We start from the raw sequence: 25849 nt of genomic DNA, 5'->3' as shown, positions 1-25849 counted from the left end.
GACTAATGCTGCTCAAGATCAGAGCACAAATAAAAAGTTGTGCTGGGTCTTGGCTTCTGATGGTAAACTGTAGTACAAAAAATATTTCTATTGCAGTTTGATCTCATTGGAAGGAGGGAATTTGAAGTATTAGATTAATTAATTATTTTTTCAACATAGTATTATCATAAAAACCTTCTTGTTTCTAAACATAGTGAATTGAATGCTTTTTTTATCAAAACAGCTTTTTACACTCATTTCTTTCTGAATTTTTTTTTTAATTTTTAATTTTACCAATAGTAATTTATATTTTTAAGTTGACTGTTTGGCTTTCAGTTTTTGTAATGTGACCTACACTTCTGTAAAAGTACAAAAAGGAACATGTTGCACATTGCTGAAGACTGAAATACAATATGTACAGTTTTCATGAGTTCAGTTTGTACTTTACTTTAAAAGAAAAAAAAAAGGATGATTGTTGTTTTTTTCTGCTCTTTTCCAGTGAATGGGGAACTTTTAATTTTGTTGGTTACGTTTGTCTGTCAGCACTTGCTGCAAAATTGTGCAGCTGCAACTAAGTTTATTTATCCTGTTACTAGTAAGTGTCATAGTCTGCCGTCCTTCTTTTTGTGTTTAGAGCTAGTCAAGTGTAAATTTGTGTGGCTTCAAACTCATGAGCAAAATAAATGGCTGGGCTCTTTGGATCATACATCTAGCTGCTCTTTGGATTTCTGTTGAAAACACTGTGTGTAGAACTGAGTGTACAGTGTGTACACTGTGTGTACACTGAAGCAATTTGAATGTATCCCTCAGAGCAAAGTGCTGAGATAACCACATATTCTTGGCCTTTGAGTACCTTCTCAGCTTTCACTTTTATGGTACACCCCTAAAAAACTTCTAGACAATGTCAGCAGTTGGAGAAGCTCATCTGGGAGAGAATGCTTTGTGAGAGCAGCAGATACATCAGTAATGGAAATCATCAGCTCTCACACAGGCAGAAAGTGTAAAAGGAGCACACAGTCAGAGCCTTTACAATTGTGAGGTTTTTCCAGTATTGCACATTTCAGAGAAAAACAGGAGACCTTGGAAGCTTTAGGATGTTTGGAAGGAATCTGGACACACAGTGTGGGGTTTAGGAGTGTATAGGGAGGATTGATAAATCAAGGTGGGAGATAATGAGATTTTGATTGTCTGGGGGGAAGGAGAAGCTAATGAAGAAGGAAAAAGTGGAGGTATTGATTTCTCTGCAAGGATGAAGTAAAACATGTATCCAAATTAGGGGGTAGGTGAGGGGGTCAGCAGTATTGAATAGAAGGCCCAGGATTGTTTTGGTGTTTGGATTTTGTGAAGGAAGCTGACTGAAAAAAGATATCAGGGGGATGGGGAATAGACTGTTTGGATTTGCTTTCTGAAAACAAAAATCAGGAATGAGAGAGAACATTCCAAAGGCTGAATACCTGGAATAGGTTTTCTCTAGCATTTTCACAGGCTATGTGGAAAAAGAGAGCCTCTCAAAGCATAAGAAGGAGCTGACTGAAAGAGAACTAAGAAATAAATTGGCACAAGCTTTATCTATAGCAGAAAGAACTTGATAATGTCAAAAGCAGGAAAGTGGTGAAGTTGAGATGTGATTTTTTTTTGAATTTGTAGTGATTGCTGGAGTACAATGATTGGAGCAAGTGGTTTCAGTGGAGTGAATCTTCACCCCTGGTTCACCATTATAGTTGTGCTGAAGCAAGTGCTAGTTACATGTATGGCTAAGCAGTAATGTTCAGTGCAACTGTGAAATTGTAAGGCATGTAATCAGTAGTTATATTTGTTTACAGATACTTCAGTAACCCCCCCAGTGGGTTGTAAGTATGCATATAAAACAAAATCTGATAGCATCTTCATTACCAACATTTTATTACTACATAATGCTTGATGAGAATTTCTCTTGATTTCTCACTCGTTTTAATAGCACCTTACATCTTCTACAGTTGTTTGTTGGTTTTTTTTCTGGGTAGAAATATGCAAAATGCCACAGGGAGCAAGCCTGAGCTGAGGAGAGTAGGCAAGATGACCTAACAGATCTTTCAGCTTCTGAATTTGAAAACTACAGAAGTCATGCAGGGCTTGATAGCTATTAAAATTTGTTACACAAATTTGTGATTTGTGACTGTCTTCATGTTGCAGAATGAATCAGCAGCAAAATGTCAATACTCTTAGATTTTAATTTTTTCCACAGTTCTGCTATTTATTTAACTTTTAAGCTTTTTATTCTTTATTATGGAACTTTTAAAATGTTAAAGCATTTTTGGTATCGTTTTCAGGTAAATTGATTTCCCTGCTGAGGAAACAGAAATTCTTTCACTGTTGGAATCAAAGACATAACTACTTTAATGTTCCTGTACTTTTTTCCAGATGAAGACTGACATGTTTTGTATTTTTTTTTTAATTTATGAAAAAATGTGGCTATTGATTTCTCTATAGCAGTTAAATAGTGCATTTCAAATTGATATTCTAAACTTTGAGTAGCTGTGGTTCTGCTGTGGTCAGTGCTTTTTGGCTCAGGATTGAGCAGACACAGCCTCAGTGGTTTGGGTTCACAGAAGAAGCAGTAAAACAGGCAGACCACAATGCACAACTTATCTGACAGTTAAATGTTTTCAAGATCAAGAGACCTCAGATAAGCTAAGTTTTCACACCTTGTTAACCCCCTTAATTTATTACTTGATTTTTTGTTCTTGCTGCTGATAGTGCCCAAGAGCCCCATTACTGCCTAAACAGTGTAAAAATACAGACTGAAGAATTGGTCCTGGCCCAAAGAGCTTCAAATCTGAGTATGAACTGAAGTGTAAAGGGAAGCCAAAGACAGAGATGAAAGCAGAAGAGGCAGTGATACAAATGCCATCACCTTCATCACTGTCAAGACAGGTGTTCTAGCAACAGGAACTTTTAAAGAGGAGGAGAGGAACAGAAACGGAGCTTTTGGAGTGTCCTTCCTTCCACGGCTGAGCAGTAGCACAGCCTCATTGATAAACTTGTTTAAACTTGAGCTAGAAACAAAAGGCACTCTTCTCTGGGTGCTCTGGAGACAGGAATCTTTCTAGACCTCTTTCTTACAAATGCCAAGATGAAAAAGTTTAAATAAGACAACAGGTAATGTTATAAAGAAGTGTAAGTCAGTAGAAAGTTGCAAGACAGGATTAGAAAATGGAAAAGAGCAGTCTTCACAGCTGTCCTGGGTAACTAAGAATAAGGTAAAATGTCATGTAGAAAAGATAAAAGAAAGTTCTGATCCTTGGCACACGAGATTGTGAGACAGAACACATGGATAGGCAGAAGAGGCAACATTTTAATTATCAAAGAACGTGCAAAAGCATGAGTGTGCTTTGTGTTTGTGGTTAGAAATCAGAATTAAAAATACCGAGAAGTGTATCCCTTTGGGGACACTTGGGGAATACAGAGTTCCTGTATGTCTTAAGGAACTCGCTGTCTCTCTAGCAATGTCCAGTTGCACAGCTTTGGAAGTGGCTATTTTTAGGTGGTATATTTTCTCCATTTCGTAAGGCTGATTTTCTGTCTTTTACCTTCTCTGTTCTCATTAGATTCATATGTATTTGTTAAGAATGATGTCACTATTTAGCAATTGTACTGGCATGATATGGCAGAATTCCTTTTTACCCTTAGGACTCAACTTCTCAAGCCTTCTGTGTGTCAATTATTTGCTTTGCAGTTCAGAAGCAGTGGAAACATGGCCTCTCACTTTAAACTGAAGCAGCAGTTTTAAGAAAATGCTCTTTTCAGTGGTGATAAGTCAAAATCCACATTGCTCACTGCAGACTTACAAAGAATGTTGTTTCTATCTGGGTCAGTATTTGCTTGAATATTTTTGAGATTGCTCTGGAAACAGTAATGGCCTTTTCACGGTGCATTTTTTGGCAGCATTTGAGAGAGTTGCTTGCAGACAAAAATGTTCACTGTAAGTGTAAGTTATACAGGTACGTGTTTACCTCCCTAGACATTCTTGTGGTCTGCTCTGGTTCAAATGGAAGCAGTGTCACTTGACATTCCAGGATAGCTGTATCTTTGCAGTTTACACAAGTGCTGTACTCTTCATGCTTGGGAAAGATATGCTTCATCTCCAGGTTTATTTTAATGTCTTTTCTTTTTAAAAATGTTGTTAACATTTGGGGAGTTTAAGAAAATCCCATGTACACATGATCAGGGCAGGAGTGAAGAGAGGACCTAAATTCCTCTGCTAAATTGCTTGAAAATCACATGCTAGACACTAATCCTTTTCCTTTAAGCATATGGAAGTTGTGTGGGTGGTGTTTAAAACACTGTATTTGAGATTATAGAGTCATACTTTGCTTTGATGTGTGCCAACAATAGTAAATAGATACCATCCTATATAACAGTGTTTTTAAATCTTATGTTTCAGTTAGAACACTTTAGAATTCATTGTTTTTTCAAATATATTTGCTAGATGTACTATTGCAGAAGAAAGAGAGAGAAATAGCGTCATTTAGAGAGGCATGTGGAAAAATGGCTTTTTGTAGTGTTTTTGAAAGGAGAAATGGCTTATTTTATGGTTTTTGACAGGACTCTTTAAGAAAACAATCCCAGGGTAAATACCAAGATCCAGATAGTTTAGTTGGTTTAAGAGATGCACAGAAAGCCTCTTAAGGAAATATTTTTCAGGATCATTTGTTATATTTTCTTTTCTTTCCTTGAATTGGCATGGGCTTGCTTCTACTCTAATGATGAGGAAAGGTAGTACAAGGGCATGTTATGTATAAATCGTTTCCTAAAAGATCGGCAGGTAGAGATTTGGATTTCCTTGGAAAAGGTCCTTCTATGTTCTTTTACTGCTCTACATCATGTACACTGTGGCTTTCTTCATATTTTTGTTTCCTTCTAAAATTATCTCTCTGAAGATTTTTGAACTGATAGAGGGTTGCAATAAATTAACATGGAGCACAGTAACAGTGTGTACGTGTAATTTAGTCTGATTTTTCTTTTCCTCAAATTGTGTCATAAAAAGAGAAATGGTTACCAAAGCTCTGGGTATATCTGTTTGTAATGTGTGCATATGCAGTAGTGCTGTAAAATTTGGGCATCAAACCTTTGAGGGAAGTACAGTCACTGTTTAGTACCATCCTCTGCTGCGAGAGACTCCCCAGAACATTGTCTCAGCTGGAGTCAGTCCTGGGCACTTCTTCTACAAGGGACAGCTGATGTAACTACAATTAAATACCTGAAATACTGAGACCTGCACTTCCTCAGCCTAATTCTGTACACAACTAATGTTAGCAGGATGTCAAATCACATCTTTCTGATGGGCTGAGGCAGAGCTGACTGACTCATCTCCTAGACAAGTGTCCACAGGTTCAGCCTAATAGCATGAGGCATGTGGAGAAGATCTGCCAGCCCCGAGCACAAGGTATCATTAGGACATGATGCAACAAATATTACAAAGATCCCTGAAAATATTTATAGGAGATTCCTTCTGTGGTTCAGGAGCTGAATGTGGCAGGCAGTGGTTTTCATTGCAAACATGATTTTATTTTTTTCTTTCTATAAGGACAGGTATTTTATGCATAAACATATGTATATATTAAACATATGTATATATTTAAATAACAATCTAAACATGCTATTAACTAGCACAGTCCCAATCTCAACCTTGATCCTGTTCTCTTTCCCCTTGCACTGCCTCTGCCATCAACCAAAAAAACCCCAAATTAAAATAACTCTTTAGACTCAGTCATGAACAGGCGCCTTCAAAGGCTGTATATCCTCTAAAACACAAGAAAGCAAGAGCAGTGAAATATTAATTCAGACAGAAACTCAACTTGCCAGCCATCTCTGAAAGCTCCTTTCATGCCTGTGACCCCTTCCAGATCTGTGCCAGAGGATGTGTTTCTCAGGGTGCCTGAAAGGTCACCGGGTTTCAGTGATGCAGGAGGGGAGGACAGGAACACCTGCATTTAGTGGGTGTGCGCTGTCTGCAAGGTCTCAAAGAGCTCAGCATGTGTGTGGGTGAACTGGAGAGAGACACTGGGGGAGAAATAATCCCTGGTGCTGTTTCAAAGTATTTAGGAATGATAACTCTATAAAATAGCTGCTGAGAAAAAGGAGTTAACAGGTTTCAACAACCAATTCACACCTTTATTTAAAGAAAGCAGAATATAAAAGACCTATCCCACAAAACTGCAGAGAAAAAGAGACTTGCTGAATTTAGTGTGTTTTAAATTTGGGCCACCACTATTCCAAGCACTTGTTCTTGGAGAAATCCCAAAAAATAACTTTAGATGTTATTTCATTAGCTAATCACTCATTTTCCAGCATCTGGTTTCTGTCTTAGCCAAAGTACTAGCCAACAGAGCTCTAGAAAGATACTCTCCTGAAGCCTCTTGTTTTCTGTATTGCTGGTGGAGTTTTAGGGGTGCAAGGTGTTGGTGAATAGATAGCCAAAGATCCTACTTATTAATTGTATCTAGGAAACTGTCTTATGCAAGGCATGAAAAACCAGTTGTTAAGGTGTAGTATGGCTGTGATCATATCTGATAAATGCTCTATTGTTTTTTTTTGTTTTAGGGTTATTGTCTTAACCTTTAAAAAAACTCAAAGCAATAAAATTAATACCTCCCTGCAAAGAAAACCCTTACAAATTACAATCAAACAAAAAGCTCACAAAACCCACAGCCAACCCTGAAATTTTTCTAACCCCATTTCAGTGTGATCCCAGTGCTGTAACCATATAAAGAGAATCAGAAAACATTTTGGAGCCATGGGTTACAGGAGCTAAATAAGCAGTCGGTGCTTGATCTAAGACAACTTTATCACCACAAAAGCACTGACTTTTCTATTTTTTTGGTCTGAATTTAATGCAATGTTTTATTCTCCCTTTACCCTAATGAAAATTTGATCAGCATTCTTTCATAAATGGCATCTGATGTGGTATCTCTCTTCAGCTCTTTGTGGTTTCCTGTTTTTCATATACAGATGAAAGTATCTGCTGAGATCTATTAAACTTCTCATTTTGTCATTTATGACTTTCTCAATACAAGCCTGCATGTAACAAATGGATTTCTTTGCACTTAGAAATGCAGTGAATGTCTTATGCAATAGAAATACAGGACTGTGTCTTTAGTTATACTTAAAATTACTGCTTGTTTTAATTTAGGATAACTGCATAGTATTTGTTACACAGGACAAACATAATACAGTTGGTTTCCCCCCATCATACTAAATAATTTATATTTCTGCATGAGAAAATACTTAGAAAAACTAAGGCAGTTTGAACTAATAAAAATTACAGGAAATATTACTGAGTTTGTGAGGCCTGTGTCTTTTGTTGATTTAGCAGTTATTAACAAAATATTACTGTGAATGTGTGAGATCTTGTCCTGAATAATTATGCATTGATTATATTTTGGTTAATGAAAATGTTTTTAAAATATCATATAATCTGATCTCAATGTGTGGCAGAACATTTTTAAGAGTTGTTAAGGCTTGGCAAAATTTTGATTTGACCCTAATGACACAAGAAGAATTGCTGTTATTGAGAGTGATAAGATAGAGCACATTAAAGTGATCAACCTCATGCCAGTTTCCAAATACAAGTTCTTGGCTGGTAAAATAACTAACCTGCATTATCTTCAACTGTGCAAATAGAAACTGAATCTGACAGAACATGGCTTTCTGTGTTAGGAAGGATAATTCTAATTTCCTGTCTATTAAAGTTAATGTAACTGTCATGGTTTATGACAGGGCTTGGACCACTCTTAGTGGTATCTGCTTGATTGCCATCATGTTACTTGACCACTGCTTAAGAGCTTTAGCTATAGCAAAAATCACATAACTGTAGATATTAAATTGATGCTTATCATTCTGGTAAGGGAGGCTGTGAAGAAAGGATTTCTTTTACAACCATAGAATAGGTCCTTTACATTATCTCTGAAAGGATATGAGATTGTTTGCAACACCTGCTTGGTAGGGTATTTTGGTTTCTGCGCCGTTCTTTTTGTGGTACTCCTAAAGAAGCTTGAATATTTATAATTTGAAATAAATGACATTCAGCTGTGTTTAAAGGAAGGTAAGCCATTCGTGTATTTGCTTAGGCTGCTTTCAGAAAACTTAATTTGTAGGCAGTTTTTTCTTCCATAGAGAAACCAAATTAATGTTACAGTTCGCTCTTTTAAAAGTTCAGTTTTGATGACTAAATTAGGTATCAAGTCTTAAATATGTTATTTCATTGAATTTATTCTTTCTACCTATTTAACAGAACTATAGTGCCATGGAAGGTGTTCAGGCAGTGCCTTCATGAAGTTCATCAGATTAGCTCTGGTTTGGAAGCAATGGCTCTTAAATCTACTATTGACTTGACCTGCAATGACTACATTTCAATTTTTGAATTTGATATCTTCACTAGATTATTTCAGGTAAGATTTGAAAATTATAGATATTTGTGTGAATTTCAGAAGCTTAGTGCCCTGAGGCAAGGAAGCAGATTTAAAAAAAAACAAAAACTGAAAGAACTAAACCAGTGCGGTTTCCAAATAAATTGTGCATTTCTTCTAGTCCTTCAGAGGTGTTAGAGGCAGCAACACACACATCTGAAAAACTGAAAGCATCTAGCAACACCTGCTTCATTTCTGCATACATCTAGTGTTATTACAATAGCTGTTTGCTACTTACTTATTTTTCACCATTTTTAAATACATTCCTAGAAATGTAGACCTCCTGATAATCAGAGTTTTAGTTGTGTTTTTTGTTGTGCATTTGTACCTACATATATATTCTACATATATGTTTATATATATACATATATATTCTACATATAATATATATTCTGCATATATGTTTCTGCAAACTCATAAGGACAGTTACATATTACTTTCTTTTAGGCTAAATGTAGGCCTAACTGGGTTTTTTTCATGAACAATATTTTTACTATTAATGCTTATTTACAACAAGGAACTATATCTGGGAATAGCATTAATTGTATTACTATTTATCTGAAATAAGCTTTTTATGTATGATATGTGTCTATTTTAACCTCATGTCTCTTCTACAGAATATACTTCAGGTATTTTAGTTAATATAGAAGACTGTAGTGGTTTGCATGCATATTAGGTGTGCTGTTTCTGAAATTTATCACTTTGCATATTTCTTTTGTATACAGAAACCATTGAGATATACAGACATTTATTTGATAATTTATTTTCTTTACCATGAACAGTGGTAAACCAGTACAGAACCACAAGTTGCACTAGGGAAGGTTTAGATTGGATATTAGGAAAAGTGTCTTCACTGAAAGGATTATCAAGCATTTGGGGACATGATTTAGTGGGGGACTTGGCAGTGCTGGGTTAACAGTTGGACTCGATGATCTTTAAGGCCTTTTTCCAACCTACAAGCATATATGATTATTCTTTAGCCAGATGGAGATATGTTCAAAATATCAACTTTGCATCAAACCCTGGGTTGATGTTTGTTCTGTTTTCCACATTGCCCTGTGCTAATTGTTGCTTAGATGTCCTAGTTTTGCTGTTATGGGAAAGGGTGCCATTATGAAGTTAATAGTAAAATCTGGCAGGAGGGGATTAATGATTTTAGTATATATAGTTTTGATTTTCATTATCTCTTCTCCATTCTGAGTCAAAACATTGTCACAGTTGCAAATATTAATGGTGCCAGTAATCTCTTTTTAACTGAACCACAAATACTGGTCACTTATTTTCTTTGTGAGGCCACTGCTGGTTTGATTCATTTCTGTGCCTTGTGCTAGAAGAAGGGGATCAGCAGTATTGATACATGTAAAGAGAGATGACTGGTAAGGGTTAACTTTTAATTCAGCAAAGAAGCAGAGAGATATGTCTTGCCAAAGAGATTAGGTGCAAAAGCTGTATAACTCTTGAACTGAACTTGCACTGAACTTGGTCTGAGAACTCCCAGGAGGTTACATTTTACTTCTCTAGTTTTTAAACGGCTTCTGTAACTATGTGTGCATACACCCACTGAGAGAAAATCCCAATTAAGTAATCAAAATACTGTTTTGCCAACTGTGGGTTATGTTACAGAAAAGCTGCATTTGTAATGGTGTTTATTCACAGAAGAAAGCACGACTCAGCTATATGGAGATCCTGTGAAAGTGAAGTTGCTCCCCCTGCCTCTCCATTGTATGTATGCACAGCTTTAAGTGCTGTGTTCCCTGACCAGAGAGAAGCTTAGCACAGCAGAACAACTCCTGCTCTGAGGAACTTCAATCTGTTACTATAACATGTCCTTTGGTGTGAAAATACTTCCACTGAAGAGGAAGGGAGCAGATCTTGTCCCATTTAGCACTTCTGCTCTGGTACGACTCTGCTCATAAGGCAAGCTATGGAGTCTTGCCTTTGAATGATTTGGGTTGGAAGAGACCCTTAAAGATCATCCCATTCCAACCCCACTGCCATGGGTAAGGATGCACTTCCACTAGACCAGGTTGCTCAGAGCTTCTCTAGCTGAAATGTTCTGGATCAGCTTCCCTGGGCAACCTGTTGCAGTGCCTTCATTACACTTAGACTGAAGAATTTCTTCCCAATATCCAGTCTAAACCTATAGGCTTTCAGTTCAAAACCATTCCCCCTTGTCCTATCACTCCAAGCCTTGTAAAGTCCCTCTCCAGCTCTCCTGTAGACCCCTTTAGGTACTGGGATGCTGCTCCAGGTTTCCCCAGAGCCTTCTCTTCTCCAGGCTTACTAGTCCCAACTCTCTCAGCCTGTCTTTATAGGTAAGGTGCTCCATCCACCTGATCATCCTGCAGTCCCTCCTCTGGACTTGCTCCAGCAGGTCCATGTCCTTCCTGAGCTGAAGGCTCAGAGCTGGATGAAGTTGTTTGAGGATGGGGGGGGTCTCATGAGAGTTGAGGAGATGGAGAATCCCCTCCCTTGCCCTGCTGGCCACACTGCTTTGGGTGCAGCCCAGGACGGCCCTGGCTTTCTGAGCTGGGAGTGCACCTTGCTGGGTTGTGCCCAGCGTCTCATCCAGCAGCTCACCCAAGTCCTGCTCATCAGGGCTGCTCTCAATCCATTCTCCACTCAGCCTGCACTTGTGCTTGGGATTGCCCAATCCCTGTGCAGGACCTTGCACTTGGCCTTGTTGAATTTGTTAAAGGACCTGGCAGGATGCAATGTTGAATCTAGGACTGGAATTATTTTTTTTACCTCCTTGCTTTTGGAGAAATTAAAACACTTAAGGTTTCTTATGGCCTCTGTGCTGAAACCTGTCTTCTATTCCATGTGTACAACTTGATGAGGTAGTAATTTTGAAATAAACAGGTATTCATCTGTGTTTAGGTAGTGGCACGGGTTTGCCTGGGAAATGTAACACTCTCAAGCAGAACTGTTAGGATAATCTGCTCAAGCATGTCACACTCATTTCATGAGAGCATTTCATCTCTGCCTGATTAGCCCTTAGAAGTTCTTTAAAAGGAAATTTGCAGGGCACATAATAACACAAGCCTCTTGTCTTGTGTCATTTAACTTCACCTGCCTTGATCTTCTGAGAAATAGATTTAAAATCTGCAAACCATTCAGAGTCAGTTTATTGACTTCCCAAATGCTGGCAATGGACATTTATATATCTGTATTAATCCACTACTTTAAAAAATCATTTTTCATTTACAGTAATGGACTATTCCATATTCTTTGAAGTGATAGCATATTAGGCATGTTTCACTGAGTTTTCTGAAGCTTTTGCATTCAGGTTAGCAAATTTTCAGGTGAAGTTTTTGTTTTGTTTTCTGGCTGTAATGCCATTATGGTGACTGAAGAAATCAAGAAGTAGAGAATAAAAAAGGAATGACAGCTCAAATTAGCAGCTTTATTATGATTAATTTTTTAGCTTTATTTAGATTCATTTTACTTATCATTAACTATCAAAGTGCTTCAAGATATTTCAGGCTTAATTGTGTTTTTATTAAACCATCATGGAGTCATACTTTCCAGTTTCTAACTCAAGATGATGTTTAATATTTTATGTATCTATGAATAGAAGGTCTCTTAAATTCAGGGTCTTCAAAATCTCTGTCCAAAAAGTTGTGCTTGGTGTTCTTGGAATAATTCTTTTGAAGGAGCACTTGTAGCAAAGTTGGGTATATAGGACAGTCCTTTGTACCATTCAGACCCAAAGCAAAAGTGTGTATTTTTCAGCTGAAGCTAAAACACTTCAGGTGTTTCTGACTCACAGACTTGAGTTTTATTAGAAATACAGAACTACCTGGCTTAGTCCCTTTACTTGTTTGTCTTCTCTTTGTAGCCATGGGGCTCAATCTTAAGGAATTGGAACTTCTTAGCTGTGACACATCCTGGATATATGGCATTCCTGACGTATGATGAAGTGAAAGCAAGGCTGCAGAAATACAGCACTAAACCTGGGAGGTGAGAGGTTTCACTGCGTATTGCTTTCCAAATAAACTTGCTGTCTCAGACCCTACATAATTATGCTGGGTTCATCCTTCTATTTTGCATATTTTTGCATTTTATTTAACACCCACGGACGCACTGAAGAAGCGAAGCAAAAAAATATCGTATTAGCACACTGAAGTTTAAATATGTAAAAATAAACAGAAATAAATTGAAAATAAATTGCTTTTTCTTTCTTCTTCTGAATCAGGTAAAACCAGCAATGCATTCTTGAAAAGCATATTTCAAAATATAATTTGATTTTCAAAATTGACATTGAATTTTTGCTTAATAGTAAAGCAAAAATCATCTTAACATCTTTCATGGTAACATTCAAGCTATAAATTTAATCTGTGCTTTTGTGTTCCATATCTTTCTTTTTCCTTTGCCTGTATCATTCTATATCATAAACTCTTCACCTAGAAAAGCAATCAGTCAGATTAAAGATCATGACATGTAGAGTTTTTAAATACTTTTGATGTGGTGCTGTGCATAGTAAATTAGTTAAACTGAGCTTTTACCACTATGTCACTGTTGTCCTGGGGTTTTTTTCTTCACTTGGGAGAAAAATAAAATCAATAATGGATTTAATCCTATATTACTTATCATTTATTTTGCAAGTTTTATCTTACAATTATGAAGCCTTTCCCTAATTCTCCTTGTTGAAGCTTCTGCAGAAGCACATAGGTAAAGTGCATTGCTTTGAAACTCATTAATGAAGTCTACCAACAATTATACCCACATTCTGTACTTGGTTTCTTTCAATTTTCAGCAAATAGTATACTGTATCTTAAGTTACCCTAGTAGTCAAGTCCATGCATACAAAAATCCTGTGATTCTAAGAGAAAACTGCTGATTTTTAGCTTGATACTCATGGACACTACTACATAAGTCCAATAGGTTGGTTTTGAAAGCATTTGATACATTTAGTATTTTCTCTGTTATTGATCCTGATGCTGTGATAGAAAAATTAGCCCATGTAGCTTTTATGTTCCTTGTAAATAGACAGTTTTAAGGTTGCTTTCTATTGCATATCATACTGCATACTTTCTGAGTTGCTTGGGTTAAATGCTGGAATGGGAAAGAGGGGTGATGAAGTGAAATTTCTTCTTTAATCTGACTAAAACATCCTGCAGATTACAAGATTCTGTTCAGATTAATAGTTAGTACTTCAGTGTTATGTGGGCCCTACTGAAGGTTGTAAGAGCTCTGACAAACTTCAGAGAGGCTTAGATTTCTCATATTAGTTTGGAATGAAATAAAATATTGATGTGTAATTAAGAAAAGCTGCTCTATAGTACAGAATTGAATTTGTGGTCTTTCACTGTGAGATGCATTTCTCAGCGAGGTTTTTGAATGTGAAATGGTGTGTGACATGAAAGGGAGTAGAATTTTTAGTATGAAGCTCTATACATGCCCAGTCCTGTTGCTTGTAATCTTCCTTATTTTGCTCCTTGATTGTGCTCTCTGTCTACATTATGTATACTCTCAGCTATCACCTGTAACACAGAGAAATATTCAAATCTAAGTCCAATTGTGTAGTTGATATTTGATTTTTCTGAAACAGAAGTGGTATTTCTTTTGTTCACCTCCACAGGCTCACAAGAAATTACCATTTTCTAGTAGAGTAGGTTTTATCATTCATCTTTCCCGTTTCTGTTGTACTTAAAGAGGCTTTACATTTTTCCATCCACTTGTTCAGGTGATGGGCCTGCACATACACAAAAGGTGTCTGTTGTAGCTGTGGAGACTGGATCATATCATATAGTCCTCTTGAAGAGGTTTATGGACATGTCTGAGTGAAACTGCTCAGGGTGAATGTGCAGCATTCACTTTGAGAACGAAAAGAGAAGCAGATTAAAAGCAGGGGGTAGGCAGCTACTCTTATTTTATTTCTGCCCATGAGAAGCTGACAGTGTAGAAGAGACAAGTTTATTTAAAATTCTACAAAGAACATGGCAGAACTGGGAATCTTACCTAAATGTTCAGGGACCTAATTCAGTGTCTGAACCAGAGGCCATAGTTGCTCTCTTCACTTCTTTTGCTGAACTCTGAATCACACTGACTTTTCATTCATCCTGTTTTTATCAAGCTACATTTTCAGACTGAGTTGCACTCGCCTAGGCCAGTGGGCCATTGGCTATGTGACTGGAGATGGGAACATCCTGCAGACCATACCTCACAATAAGCCTCTGTTTCAAGCTTTGATCGATGGCAGCCGGGAAGGATTGTAAGTACCAATTCTTACAGCTACCATGGCTGTGAAATCCTCATCTGCTTGTTCCCTCTATTCTTATATGGGTAGTTAAAGATGTTTAAAACAGAGAAACTGCATATGGTGCTTAGCATTCTTTCAGAGTTTAAGGACCATTTATTTAATTCATTTAAAAAATGCTTGTTTCTAGTTAATTCCATTAACCAGGGTTACTGAAAGTTAACCAAAGTCATATCTCGTAGCAAATAAATTCCTTGAGAAATTAAAATGAGACAGCTGTTGCATTGATCCCTCCTTCCCCCCACAGCCCCCCAAGAGTCCCAAATGCACTTAAGCTTATTGAACAGTTACTACTTCCAGTTACTCATGTGTCCAAATGTGGACAATTATTTGAAAGCCATGTAATTGCTTTTTTATATATTGTGCAGCCAGAACATTTTCCACATTCTAATAGTTTACTGAAAAGATTTATAATTATTAGAGAATGTAAGTTTATAGGGAGAAGTAGTACATTTTTGCTAGGTTGGCTGAAGTAACAGAAAAATATTTGGTGTCAGAATCTTTTCACTGGAATACATGTTTTTGTATAGCCAATATAAATATATATAATGTGAAAGAAAAAGGAAAGGCAATTGATCAATCCCCAAAAGAAAAAAAAAGATTGATAAATCTTTTGCAGTGTCATAATTTTTCTCAGTCCTACACAGTCTAGTATTTTTTTTCAGGTGTGATGATTTCATACCTGTAATAAAAACACACTTATATTGGTAGTGTTTCTCTCTGACAAAAACTAAGCAAACAAAAGCTGGAGCTGAGAATATTTTATGCTGCGTGATATTTTTGTACCTTATAACTTTTTCATAATGTGACTTAAAAATATATGACCTTTTCTGAGTTATAGGTAAAATAAACCTGAATACAGAACATCTTAGGGTTGCTGTAATATCATTTAACCTGTTGTTAATTTCCCACACAATTGAAATGTTCCCAGTGGTTCTTGCCTAATGTCCAGTGTGCATCAGAAGTTCTCAGTGTAGATTCTTGTCATAATATACAGAGATATGTACATATATATTATTGTAAAATATATAATATTATATATATATCAAAATACAGATACACACAATGTGTTACCTTCTTTTCTGCAGCTTTACTTGAAAGAGTCAAAAGAGTCCTGAGCATGATGCTCCCAGTGGGAAACCACTAGGAAGGATGAGTTCACTGTGAAACATGGATCTGAAATAATACTCTTTTGGGCTACCTCTAGAAGGTTATCTGCTAATCAAAGCTCAGATGCATGCTAGTGGTAGCTATCCAAGTGATGTCAAAATCTTTCCTCTGCTTTTATAAATATGCTTGAGCATGTGTCAAAATGAATATGTAGCAGTTCAGTTGCACTCAAAAGATAAAATAGATGGCTATGGAAAGATGATTTATTTTAGTTAATGCCTACTGTAACTTATTCTGCCCCCTTGAAGTTTTGTAAGTATGATTTAGCTAATAAAGCAAAAGAAATGTGCATATTTATAACAATCTTCTTGTGACGCAGCTATCTGTTCCCTGATGGACGAAGTTATAATCCTGATTTGACAGGATTATGTGAGCCCACACCACATGATCACATAAAAGTCACACAGGTATGTTGGCAGAGTTTTGAGTTACTTTGTAATCTTCACTTCCCTTAGTATCTCATCTAGCAGTAATAATAAGCTTTTATTAAAATGTGAGTAATAAGTTCATCAGAGAGAAAATATGCTGTTGATAGAAGGGCTTAGGGGAGGAACAGGATAATAATCCTTTAAACTGTAGAGTGGATGGTGATGCAGATGGCCAATCTTGGAATGTTTTGTTTATTGTGAGCCTTTTCCAAGTGAGAAGTGTTTCAAATAGCTACTAAAGGTTTTTCTGATATTTATGTAACAGATTTATGTAGCTCGTTTTTTCCTTGCTAATAACAAAGGGGAATACAGAAACAAAATGAGGATCAAATAATAGTTTTGAAGCCTGAATAGGAATGATATAGTTGGTTAGCAAGTCCAGGAGGAAAAGTTCATACATCACAAAAATACCAGTTCCAGGGTATCCAGTTATCTCCTTTCTTCTTTGTCTATGGTGCAAATTGAAAGAGAGATCAGGGAAAACAGCATAAGTAAGTAAATGCCTCAACAGAGTCACTTTGCAAAGAATTGCACAGAAAATTAGAACATGTAGTTGTGTTTATCGTCTTGTTAAGCGATGATGTGATTAATTCTGCAGATATTTGATAGTCAAGTAGGAGGAAGTAACACCCCAAGACAAATACTTGATTAAAAATGGTGCTGAAATTAACACTAGAAGGTTAAGGAATGCTGTGTAGAACATTTTACCTGATGAAAACATCTGGAAGACTCGGGGATATGTTCAAAGAAAGCCTTGATACAAGCGCTGCTGTTCCAGATGGTCTTCTGTTTCTTCAAATCAAACTGGATGACCTGCTGAATCTTCTGTACTTCTGGGTGCTCTATGTGCATTCCACTCCAGAAGTATTTTAGAAAATAAGTATTCTTTACTATTATATACGATTCTTTGCTATTCTTTACTGATAATATCAGAAATAGCATTACAAATATGTCTGTTTTGTAAGTAAGAGAATTCCTAAAAACAATTGCCTGGAGACAACCTGAATACTTCCACTTCTCTGACATCCATCTTTTCCCTCCTAGTCTTAAGATAATAATGAAAGAGTAATGGAGATTTACCAGGTATTTGTGGAGTGCAGAGTAATGCTTCAGCCCATATCTTCGGTTTTTCTCCAAGAAATAAGAAGCAGCACATAGTCAATGACTACCTTGTTCTTCACAAGCTAATCATATTTTATTTTGAATCCACTGAATGAATCAAGTTATTTCTGCACATGTATTTATGAGGACATTATTAGCTAATTCTGATGGTAATTCAAAAGAGTCTGAATTATGGAGTCTGCCTTAAATAATATATAACTGAAGAGGTTTAAAGTTGTCAGTATACCTTGCTGAATGATGAAGAGATGGTATGAAAGTGGCTGCAGGGCTAGATTGCTGCAGATGGATTCCTTGCTAGAGCTCCACCATAAGCATCTTTAGTACACTGAATACAGCTGCAGATACAAGCTCTCTCTTTTGTTTTGTCTTTTTCTTAGCCTCATGTCCCCTCACTTCACTTAGCAGTAGCTACTTATTTTCCCGTGATCTGGATTGTACTTACTTTAGGCTTTCAAAATTTGGTTTTTCAAGGTTAAAAAAGCTTATTTCAATCCAAATGCATTTAACTGTCAGTTACCCAACAATAACTATTTCTAGAACACTGTCCTGGACTTGAGTTTTGTCTATTATTTATTCCTTCTAATGGTGGTGTTCTACCTTCCTGTCAGTCTTGTAAGGATGTGAAGTACTGAATAATCTGTGCATGACTGTTGCCAAGTTATCCTGCAGAGTGTTCTTGCCATACTTCCTTTACAAGGATTGTGTACTTTAACATACTGCTATACGACATCTTTCCTATAGGTAAAAAAGCCCTCTTGCTTGTCCATTTTCAATCCAATAATCTTCTTACCCCTAAATTCATACCTAGAAATTAAAATCCCAGTTTTGTTCCCTTTCTTCACTTAATGTTTCACTTAATATGTTCATTTCCTTCCTTTTATCTGCAACCAAAGAAAAGTAGGATTTGTGCCTTGCATAGCAGCCACATATAACAAGTCTGTACAAAATCTAATAGGCACAGATATTTTTAACACATTTTGGTATGTATTGTAGTATATCACAGTTTGGAAGAAGCAAAAATGTAAGCTGTTTCAGTAACCTTAGTGTGGCTTTTAGACAGATCAGTAGCAAGAGCTTCCTTGATTAATGAGTAAAGCAGATTGGAAAACAGGGCATTTGGAGAAGTATATTCTTTGTGAACAAATCATTGGAAAGAAATAATTGTTTGACTTTCTTTTATTACAGGAGCAGTATGAATTGTACTGTGAAATGGGTTCCACTTTTCAGCTGTGTAAAATCTGTGCAGAGAATGACAAGGACGTGAAGATAGAGCCTTGTGGACACCTTATGTGCACTTCTTGTCTTACAGCCTGGCAGGTACTGTCACAGTTTAGCTGGTGGGGAGGGAATGGATTTCTGTTACCTTTGTGTTTACAATGTGGTATATGTTTACTTTTCCATGTGCAAGGATGTATATATTTAAAATGATAAACGTCCTAATTTTTCAAACCAGAACTCTGTGAAAAATAAAGCTCCAGGAGTCTTTGCAGTCTGGACTCATAGTCTTGCCAAGGCCATTTGCTGACTGCTGCTGAGTGGAAACTATTTCCTGAGTCCAGCACCTACTCAGACAGTAGAAGCTGGGTATTTGGTGCCAATTCAGTCTGGGAATGGATAACTGACTAGACAGCATTTTATAAGGAGAAGGGATGTCTTTGGTGAGAGAAGGATCCACTCAGTAGTGGAGGTCATGAACTGACCTGTGGAAAATTAAGCTTTTAGGATGCCTGTGTTTCACATTAGTAGCATGCAAAGCACTGAAACACCTAGATGGCTTTAGATAGTTGTTGGACTAAGAGATTGAATGGAGGGGAAACTCCCTTCTCTCAAAGTCATTTATAGAACATCCAAAAAAACTCTGAGATTTCCTGGTGACCCAGGTTGGTATGTTTTGTCCATCTTGTTCATGGATCCACCAGTCTGTGGGAAAAGGGAGAATGGGCACCCTTAGTTCAGGGCAGTTGACCTAAAAAACAATGTCTAAAGCTGAGGTCATTCCTCTTTACAGTGTGCATCATCCCTGCCCCTTCTTTCGTATCTATATTTTATGGGGACAAGTAAGTATCCACTTCTCAGAGAGGACTTTGTTCCACGCTTAATAATCAGTCTTTGCTTACAAATGTAGTGAGAAGAGTAAAAAGAATCCTTGAGTCTAGTCCATTTTGGACCTGTTTTTAAATTAGTTCATCCTCCATCAATGTGTTTTCACTCTTACATTTGTGGCATGTCTTCAAGTACTATAATTTTCCTTTTCTAATTAGGACATTTTCTACCTAATTAAGAAAGCCTCAGTGGCAAACCAACACAATATATCAGAAGTATAATTTGAGTTTTTCTTCCATTAGCAATAAAGGTTTCTTGAAAATGAAGTACTCTCAGTTTCCAATTTTGTGTTCTTGGTGAAATTTGAGTTTGATGTTCCAAACACAAATCTTTCAAATTGGCCATAGGTCAGAAATTCATAGGAAATTCCATTAGAGGTATAACCACAAAAGGATATTTATTTCACTACTAAGCAGCTGCTCAGCTGGAACAATGTTTCTCATTTCAGGAGTACCCTTTCTCTATTCTTTCAGGTTTCATTCTGAATGACAGACTTAGAGGTCTGTCCACATAAATCATTGACTTAAAAAACTCTGAAAAATTCCGAGGTGTGTAGTTTTGTTGGTTTTGTTTGCTTGTTCATTTGTTTTTTGGCTGAGCTGACAGGGCTAAGCAGAAGGACTGTAGTTGTTGTGTTTCTAATTGTTGGGTGGTGTGGTGGGAGCATGTTGCAGTCTTAGGGCAGTGAATGTGCTCTGATTCTGGACACTTGAGAAGCTGAGGTCTCCAGTGCTTGGCTATGGAACAGGAATTCGGGAAGACAATGGCAAGGCATTTTAGGCCCAGAAGACTGACATGTTTGAATGCACCAGGTTTCATCAGAACATAGCTACCAGCTGTAATTGGTCAGGTACATTTCAGACTTCATTACAAATTTAACTTTTGTATTAGTGAGGCAATGAAGAGGTATTACACTGTAACAGCATCAGCTGTTGTGAGCTTCTGGTGGGTTGTTTAATTGGCAGCATAATGGCTCGTTAAGCATCCCTCAAGAGATGTAATACAGATGTTTTCACTGAGCAGAAAAAAACTGAGTAAGCAGCATCTGATCTGCATAGAATACTAAGGATGATTGACCTGTTCACCTTTATGGGGCTCAGTCTCTCAAATAAGACTTGGTTTACTTGTTTCCTTTTTGCATTACACAACAGAAGTAAAATGTCATTTTATACCACAGAAATCTATTGTCTGAAAAGTATATGTTTTCTAAAAGCATATGGGCATATAGACTGTATTGTAAGGTTAATAATAAGGTTCTAAATAACCTTTCTGAGGGCATGAGCAGGTGTGTGTATTAATATAGACATCTCATATATATACAGTCATACTGCTGAATACGAGTCTGATAATGTGTTTGGTTACTAAGGCTTTTCCAAAGAAAGGATGGAAACTGCTAGTGCAGAACACAGGTACAAGGAAGCCTTGAAAACTAAAAGCTCTGTGCCTCATTGATAAGGTTTTTTTTTTTAGAAAATGAAGCTCTAAGGAGTTGTGTAGAGTGAGGGAGGACATCTGTTCACTTGCCTGTGACTACTTCAGTAGGACTATATAATTTGAAGATGTTTTTTGAGGTACTGAAGTTGACTAGTTAGTGTACTTATGGTGCTGAAAGTAGAGTAGATGTGTCTTTCCATACAAAATCCAAATCCAGTGCTAATCCTGCGAGTGATGTCAGGAGACAATAATTTACGCTTATCTGACCTTGTGATATAGCTCATCCAAAAACTGTAAAATCATTTGTCAGTTTAGTAAGACTGCCAAGTGTCAAGATAAAAATAATGCTAGAAAAAAGTTAATGTTGTTTTTGCATCTGAGAAATCAAAAGCCAGTGCTTGCTTGGTTATATTTCAGTATAAGTAGGTTTTTTAGAATTAAATTTTGGTGTTCATATCTCTTTAGCTGTCTGTCTACCTGACTGCAAATACAACACCATGTTATTTCTGATTTCGCTTTGAATTATCTTGAACTTTCAAAGATTCATGGTTCTTCTGGGTGTGGTTTTGTTTGTGGTTTTATTTGTTTGGTGGTGGGTTTGTTTTTTTGTTTTTTTTTTTATAATTCAAATCTATGTTTTGCTTCTTGATGGAAATATTTCTATAAGTCCTTGAAAGATTTCTCTGATTTTTGCTCATTAATAATCTGGATCTCAAGGCTTTTTGTTTATTTTTTATGAGAAAAAATACGGTTCTGAAATAAGTAAAAGGAATTGAATATGGCTGCTTGAAAATTATTGAACACATACCGCTTTAAAATTAAAATTCAAGTAGTTCTTTTTTCTGATAATATGTGAAAATAATTGCATGTTTTATATAATTTATTGAAAATGTAGTTAAGTTCTGATTTTTTATCTAAATGTGAAGAAAACTGTTTGTAGCTTTAGATGCTCTGAATACTGGCAATGCTGCAGCTGTGATGGACTGAATATGTTTTTTCCAAGAAGAGCTGCATGCCATAAAGCTTGCCTGCATTTCCTAACATTAAATGAAAAAGAAATACTTTATGGTTAATATAAAAGGTATATAATAAAATGCATTATCTCTGTCTACACACCTCATCTTCTTTCTCTTGAAGAAATAGCAAAATGTATGCCTGAAAGAAAACATGTTACTTCCTGACCTGTAAGATTAAGACTGATTTAGTGCTTTGTGGAGATAATAGTTACATTTTGATTAGTCATTTTTAAGTGAAGCTTAGTCTATTGAAGAGAGAAAGCTTTAAATGTGCAGTCATTTTAAGATTTACTGTAGTTAAATATTTGTTAATCTGTTTCCTGTTTACTCCAGTCCTTCTTTACAAGCTTTTAGAGACTGCTTGAGGATGTTTCTGTGTAAAAGGTAGAAGTTCTACTTTTAAAATTATTGCTAGTTTTGTTTCTTTTTTTTTTTTTAATTTATCTACGTTTTTGTCTTACTGTAGGAATCAGATGGCCAAGGCTGCCCTTTCTGCCGCTGTGAAATCAAAGGGACTGAGCCAATCATTGTGGATCCTTTTGATCCCAGGGATGAGAATTCCAGGTGCTGCAGTATTATGGATAGCTTCAGTATGCCCATGTTGGACTTGGATGATGATGATGATAGAGAAGAGTCTCTAATGATGAATCGTTTGGCTTCGGTCCGAAAGGTAACTTCTCAAACTCTGCACAGCAGCTAAACCCAGACATTTGTAAACAAATGCCTGTAACTTTAAACAGGGACAGGTTGCACTTCATGCTCTAGCTCACAGCATCTCACTGAACAGTTGTTGGGTTTGAAAAAACAAAATGTGTCAATACAAATGCATTAAAAAAAAATTCCAGATTCTCACCTGACGTGAACTAAGATAACTTCGTTTATAATGGGCAAAGCGTGAGTTTGCACCAGCTGAAACTCTCATCCAAACTATGCTGTATGGACAATTCCCTGAGCTTTTATTTGTAAAGAACAAAAAATTTCCTATATGCATTTGTTTTCTGCACATGTGTGTACACATGCATAGAATGTTTTAGGATTAAAGTTGAATTTCTAAACAATTTCCAGTATTATTTATAAAAGTGAACTCGACAGCTAATTCATACTGCACACAAGTAGCTTTAAGTTTCATGTGAGTTGTCTGTGATTTTTTTTTCTGTAATTTTTAGTATTAAGTACTCTTTACTGGGAAGAGTATTTTTGAGATTATCCATAGTGACTGTGTGTTTTGGAATGTTTTTTGTGCTGAAAGGGCTCTGTGTTAAATTCTGAGATCTTTTTTGCAGGAGATTTTATTACAGATAAATAAGCACTATCATTGACAGAAGTTTATTTTATGGTGGTAGTTTTTACTACTCTATTTTAGCCTGGAATAGATATTGTCAGAAGCTATGTGACACTGATTTTGACAGAGCATTTACTAGATTTTTCCTTATACTAAGGTCATCTAGATTGAATTGTTGTCTTGGAATTAATTTTGTATCATCTTACTTTTCCATTTCCTTATCATTGTATTTGTTAAAAAAAAAAGTATTCTTTACCCTCATATCTGAGAATATCTGCCAGTTAATATACATGCTTCTGATATCCTTCCTAACCTCTTAAGGCTTATGAATCATTCTTGTGTTGTGTATGTAATACAACATGCTCTACCCTTGGGAACAGTTTATCCTTCCTGCCTGGACTTAAATTGCAGTCTGCAGCATGACCTCTCTGAGATAGCCTTGAATTGATGGGCTTTTATAACGCTATCACTTCCATGATAAGGCAAAAACGCATTCTGCCTTTATCAAAAGAAGGAACAATAGGTTTACTATAAGATGTCTTCTTTTAGGTATCCACCAAGTGCTTGAGTGCTTTTGGGTCTTGCTATGTTTTTTCATTGATTTCATTGTTCAATGAAAGAAATCTTCACTCTGCCACCCTCTTGAAGTTTATTTGAAATTGTTGAATTATTGTGTCATTTGGTGATTTTTAGCTGCTGTTTTCTTAAAATTGTTACCATTGATTTTGCAGTGATGGTCTTAATCATACCACCTGTGTGTAACATGGCATTGTTTATATATACTTTTTGTTAGCAATGTCTTCATCAGACTTGCCTATTTCTTTAACTATTATTTATTTTTCCTGCTAATCAGTGTATCTTTGGAACCTGCTTAAAGAAATTATATTTTTCTCAGTGACATTATGTAGAACTTTACTCTTTGTGAAATTTGCTTTTGTTTGTCCTTAACGCTGTTCATATGAACAGGGTGCTGCATAACGATGGTGTTGTAGTAACAAAGTTTTTTTAAATTATGGAATTTAGGTGGCAAAGATAATAATTTAGCTCTTGCAGCCAACCTGCTGGCACTGCTGTAGCTTTGTAGTCTCAGTGAACAAATATTTCAATTCTTAGTTCATTGCATGGACTGTGGTAAGATTTCTCAACATAAATCTGTTAATCCTTGAAAATCAAATGGGCTATATTTGTGTCAAATCACCTGGCTGACCATTCTAAGAAAATTCTGGCTAGTAGTGAGCTGGGCTGTGAAACTCATTAGAAGAGAAGAGTTTCAGAGACATGGAGCTCTGATGAAAGTGACTGTAGGGCTTCACAATGCATTGTGGAAATACTCAGATAACAGAAAAATACCATTTCTGCAGTTTATCACTCCTACCCCTGAACTGTACTCCGAAACTCCTAAGAGGTGTCGGAAGTCTCTGAAAGATCTCAGACTTGAAACGGCTTTCGGAAAAAAAATAATCATGAAGCTTCTTAAAGGAATTCCTTAAAGGAATTAGTAAGCGGATACACATTAGGAAAAATGAATAGTTCTGGTTCGGTGTTGTGTGTGAGTCAGCAGTAGCAGCAGATCAACTCCAACAGAGGCTTTGGAGAAATCTGCTGCAGTTAGGCTGTTTATCTGCCTCATCAATCAGCTTATTTTTTTATTTCCAAATTGTCTTCAGATATTTCTTAATGAAAGAAAGAGGAGGAGTGGTGCCAAAAGCCTCTGTTAATTGTTTCCTCACCGAGAAATTTCAGCCCCATGGTATCAGATTAGCTAATGCAGTTATTGCCCAAAATGTTCCTCTTCTCAGCTTTTGTTCTAGCAAAGCACAACATTATGAAATGCACATTAATAAAAATGGAGATTACAGGCTCAGGTAAATATTGAAAATTTTTTTTTTTAATTTTTAAAGAGGGCATTTGAGTGTCTAGTAGAGCATGTTAGTTATTCTATAATGTTTAATGTTTAATTGTCCTAATAAATGAAGAGTTCTCTGTCATTTTTATCAGAACAAAGCATAATTTGATTTCTTTTAAAAACAAAGAAAGAAAATAAGGAAAATGGATAATGCAGGAGTTCTTGCTAAGAGCAAATAATTTTGAATTCATAACTGTTTAAGGTAATTTTTTGATCCAAATAATATCCCATGAAAACACAGAGGAGGGCTCTACCAGTATAGGAGACTGCAAGGTTTTCAGTACCTTAAAGTGAATTAACATTGTTTATAAACAGTTCCATCTAAAAGGAGATGAAGTTACCCCATCTGGGATGTTACTGTCTTCTCTGAAATTAATTTCCTAGATATCTGAATGTGCAAAACCCTGACTGTTTGACTGATCCACACTGCACTTTAAAATAATGATAGCAAATTGTCAAGGCTGAAAGACAGATTGCCATGACTAGGCTTCTTCCAGTAGGTGAGTTAGGTCAAATTTGGTAAATCACGGCAAAAGACCTTGGCTCTCAATAAATGGGAAGAGGCTGTTTTCATTCATTTCCATATTATTAAGTCTACTTTCTTCTGGTAATGGAAGAAGGCATGTATTACATAGTAATTATGTTATTAATTTCATTGTATAAAATATAAAAATATGTAAAATAAGACTTGAAATACATA

At 36.3% G+C, this 25849-nt stretch overlaps 1 protein-coding gene across 2 annotated transcripts in view; it reads left to right on the top strand.

The window, feature by feature from the left end:
- Nucleotides 1-25849, top strand: part of CBLB (Cbl proto-oncogene B) — a 128154-nt gene that overhangs the window by 70799 nt on the left and 31506 nt on the right. For both annotated transcript variants that reach the window (XM_063148179.1, XM_063148180.1), the window contains exons 5-10: nucleotides 8252-8408; nucleotides 12268-12389; nucleotides 14506-14643; nucleotides 16178-16265; nucleotides 18594-18725; nucleotides 22428-22631. In XM_063148179.1, the coding sequence (XP_063004249.1) occupies nucleotides 8252-8408; nucleotides 12268-12389; nucleotides 14506-14643; nucleotides 16178-16265; nucleotides 18594-18725; nucleotides 22428-22631 (841 nt within the window). The remainder of the gene's footprint in view (nucleotides 1-8251; nucleotides 8409-12267; nucleotides 12390-14505; nucleotides 14644-16177; nucleotides 16266-18593; nucleotides 18726-22427; nucleotides 22632-25849) is intronic.

Source organism: Melospiza melodia, chromosome 2 (genome assembly GCF_035770615.1).
Source record: "Melospiza melodia melodia isolate bMelMel2 chromosome 2, bMelMel2.pri, whole genome shotgun sequence".
Lineage (NCBI taxonomy): Eukaryota > Metazoa > Chordata > Aves > Passeriformes > Passerellidae > Melospiza > Melospiza melodia.
This window is presented reverse-complemented; position numbering and strand designations above follow the sequence as displayed.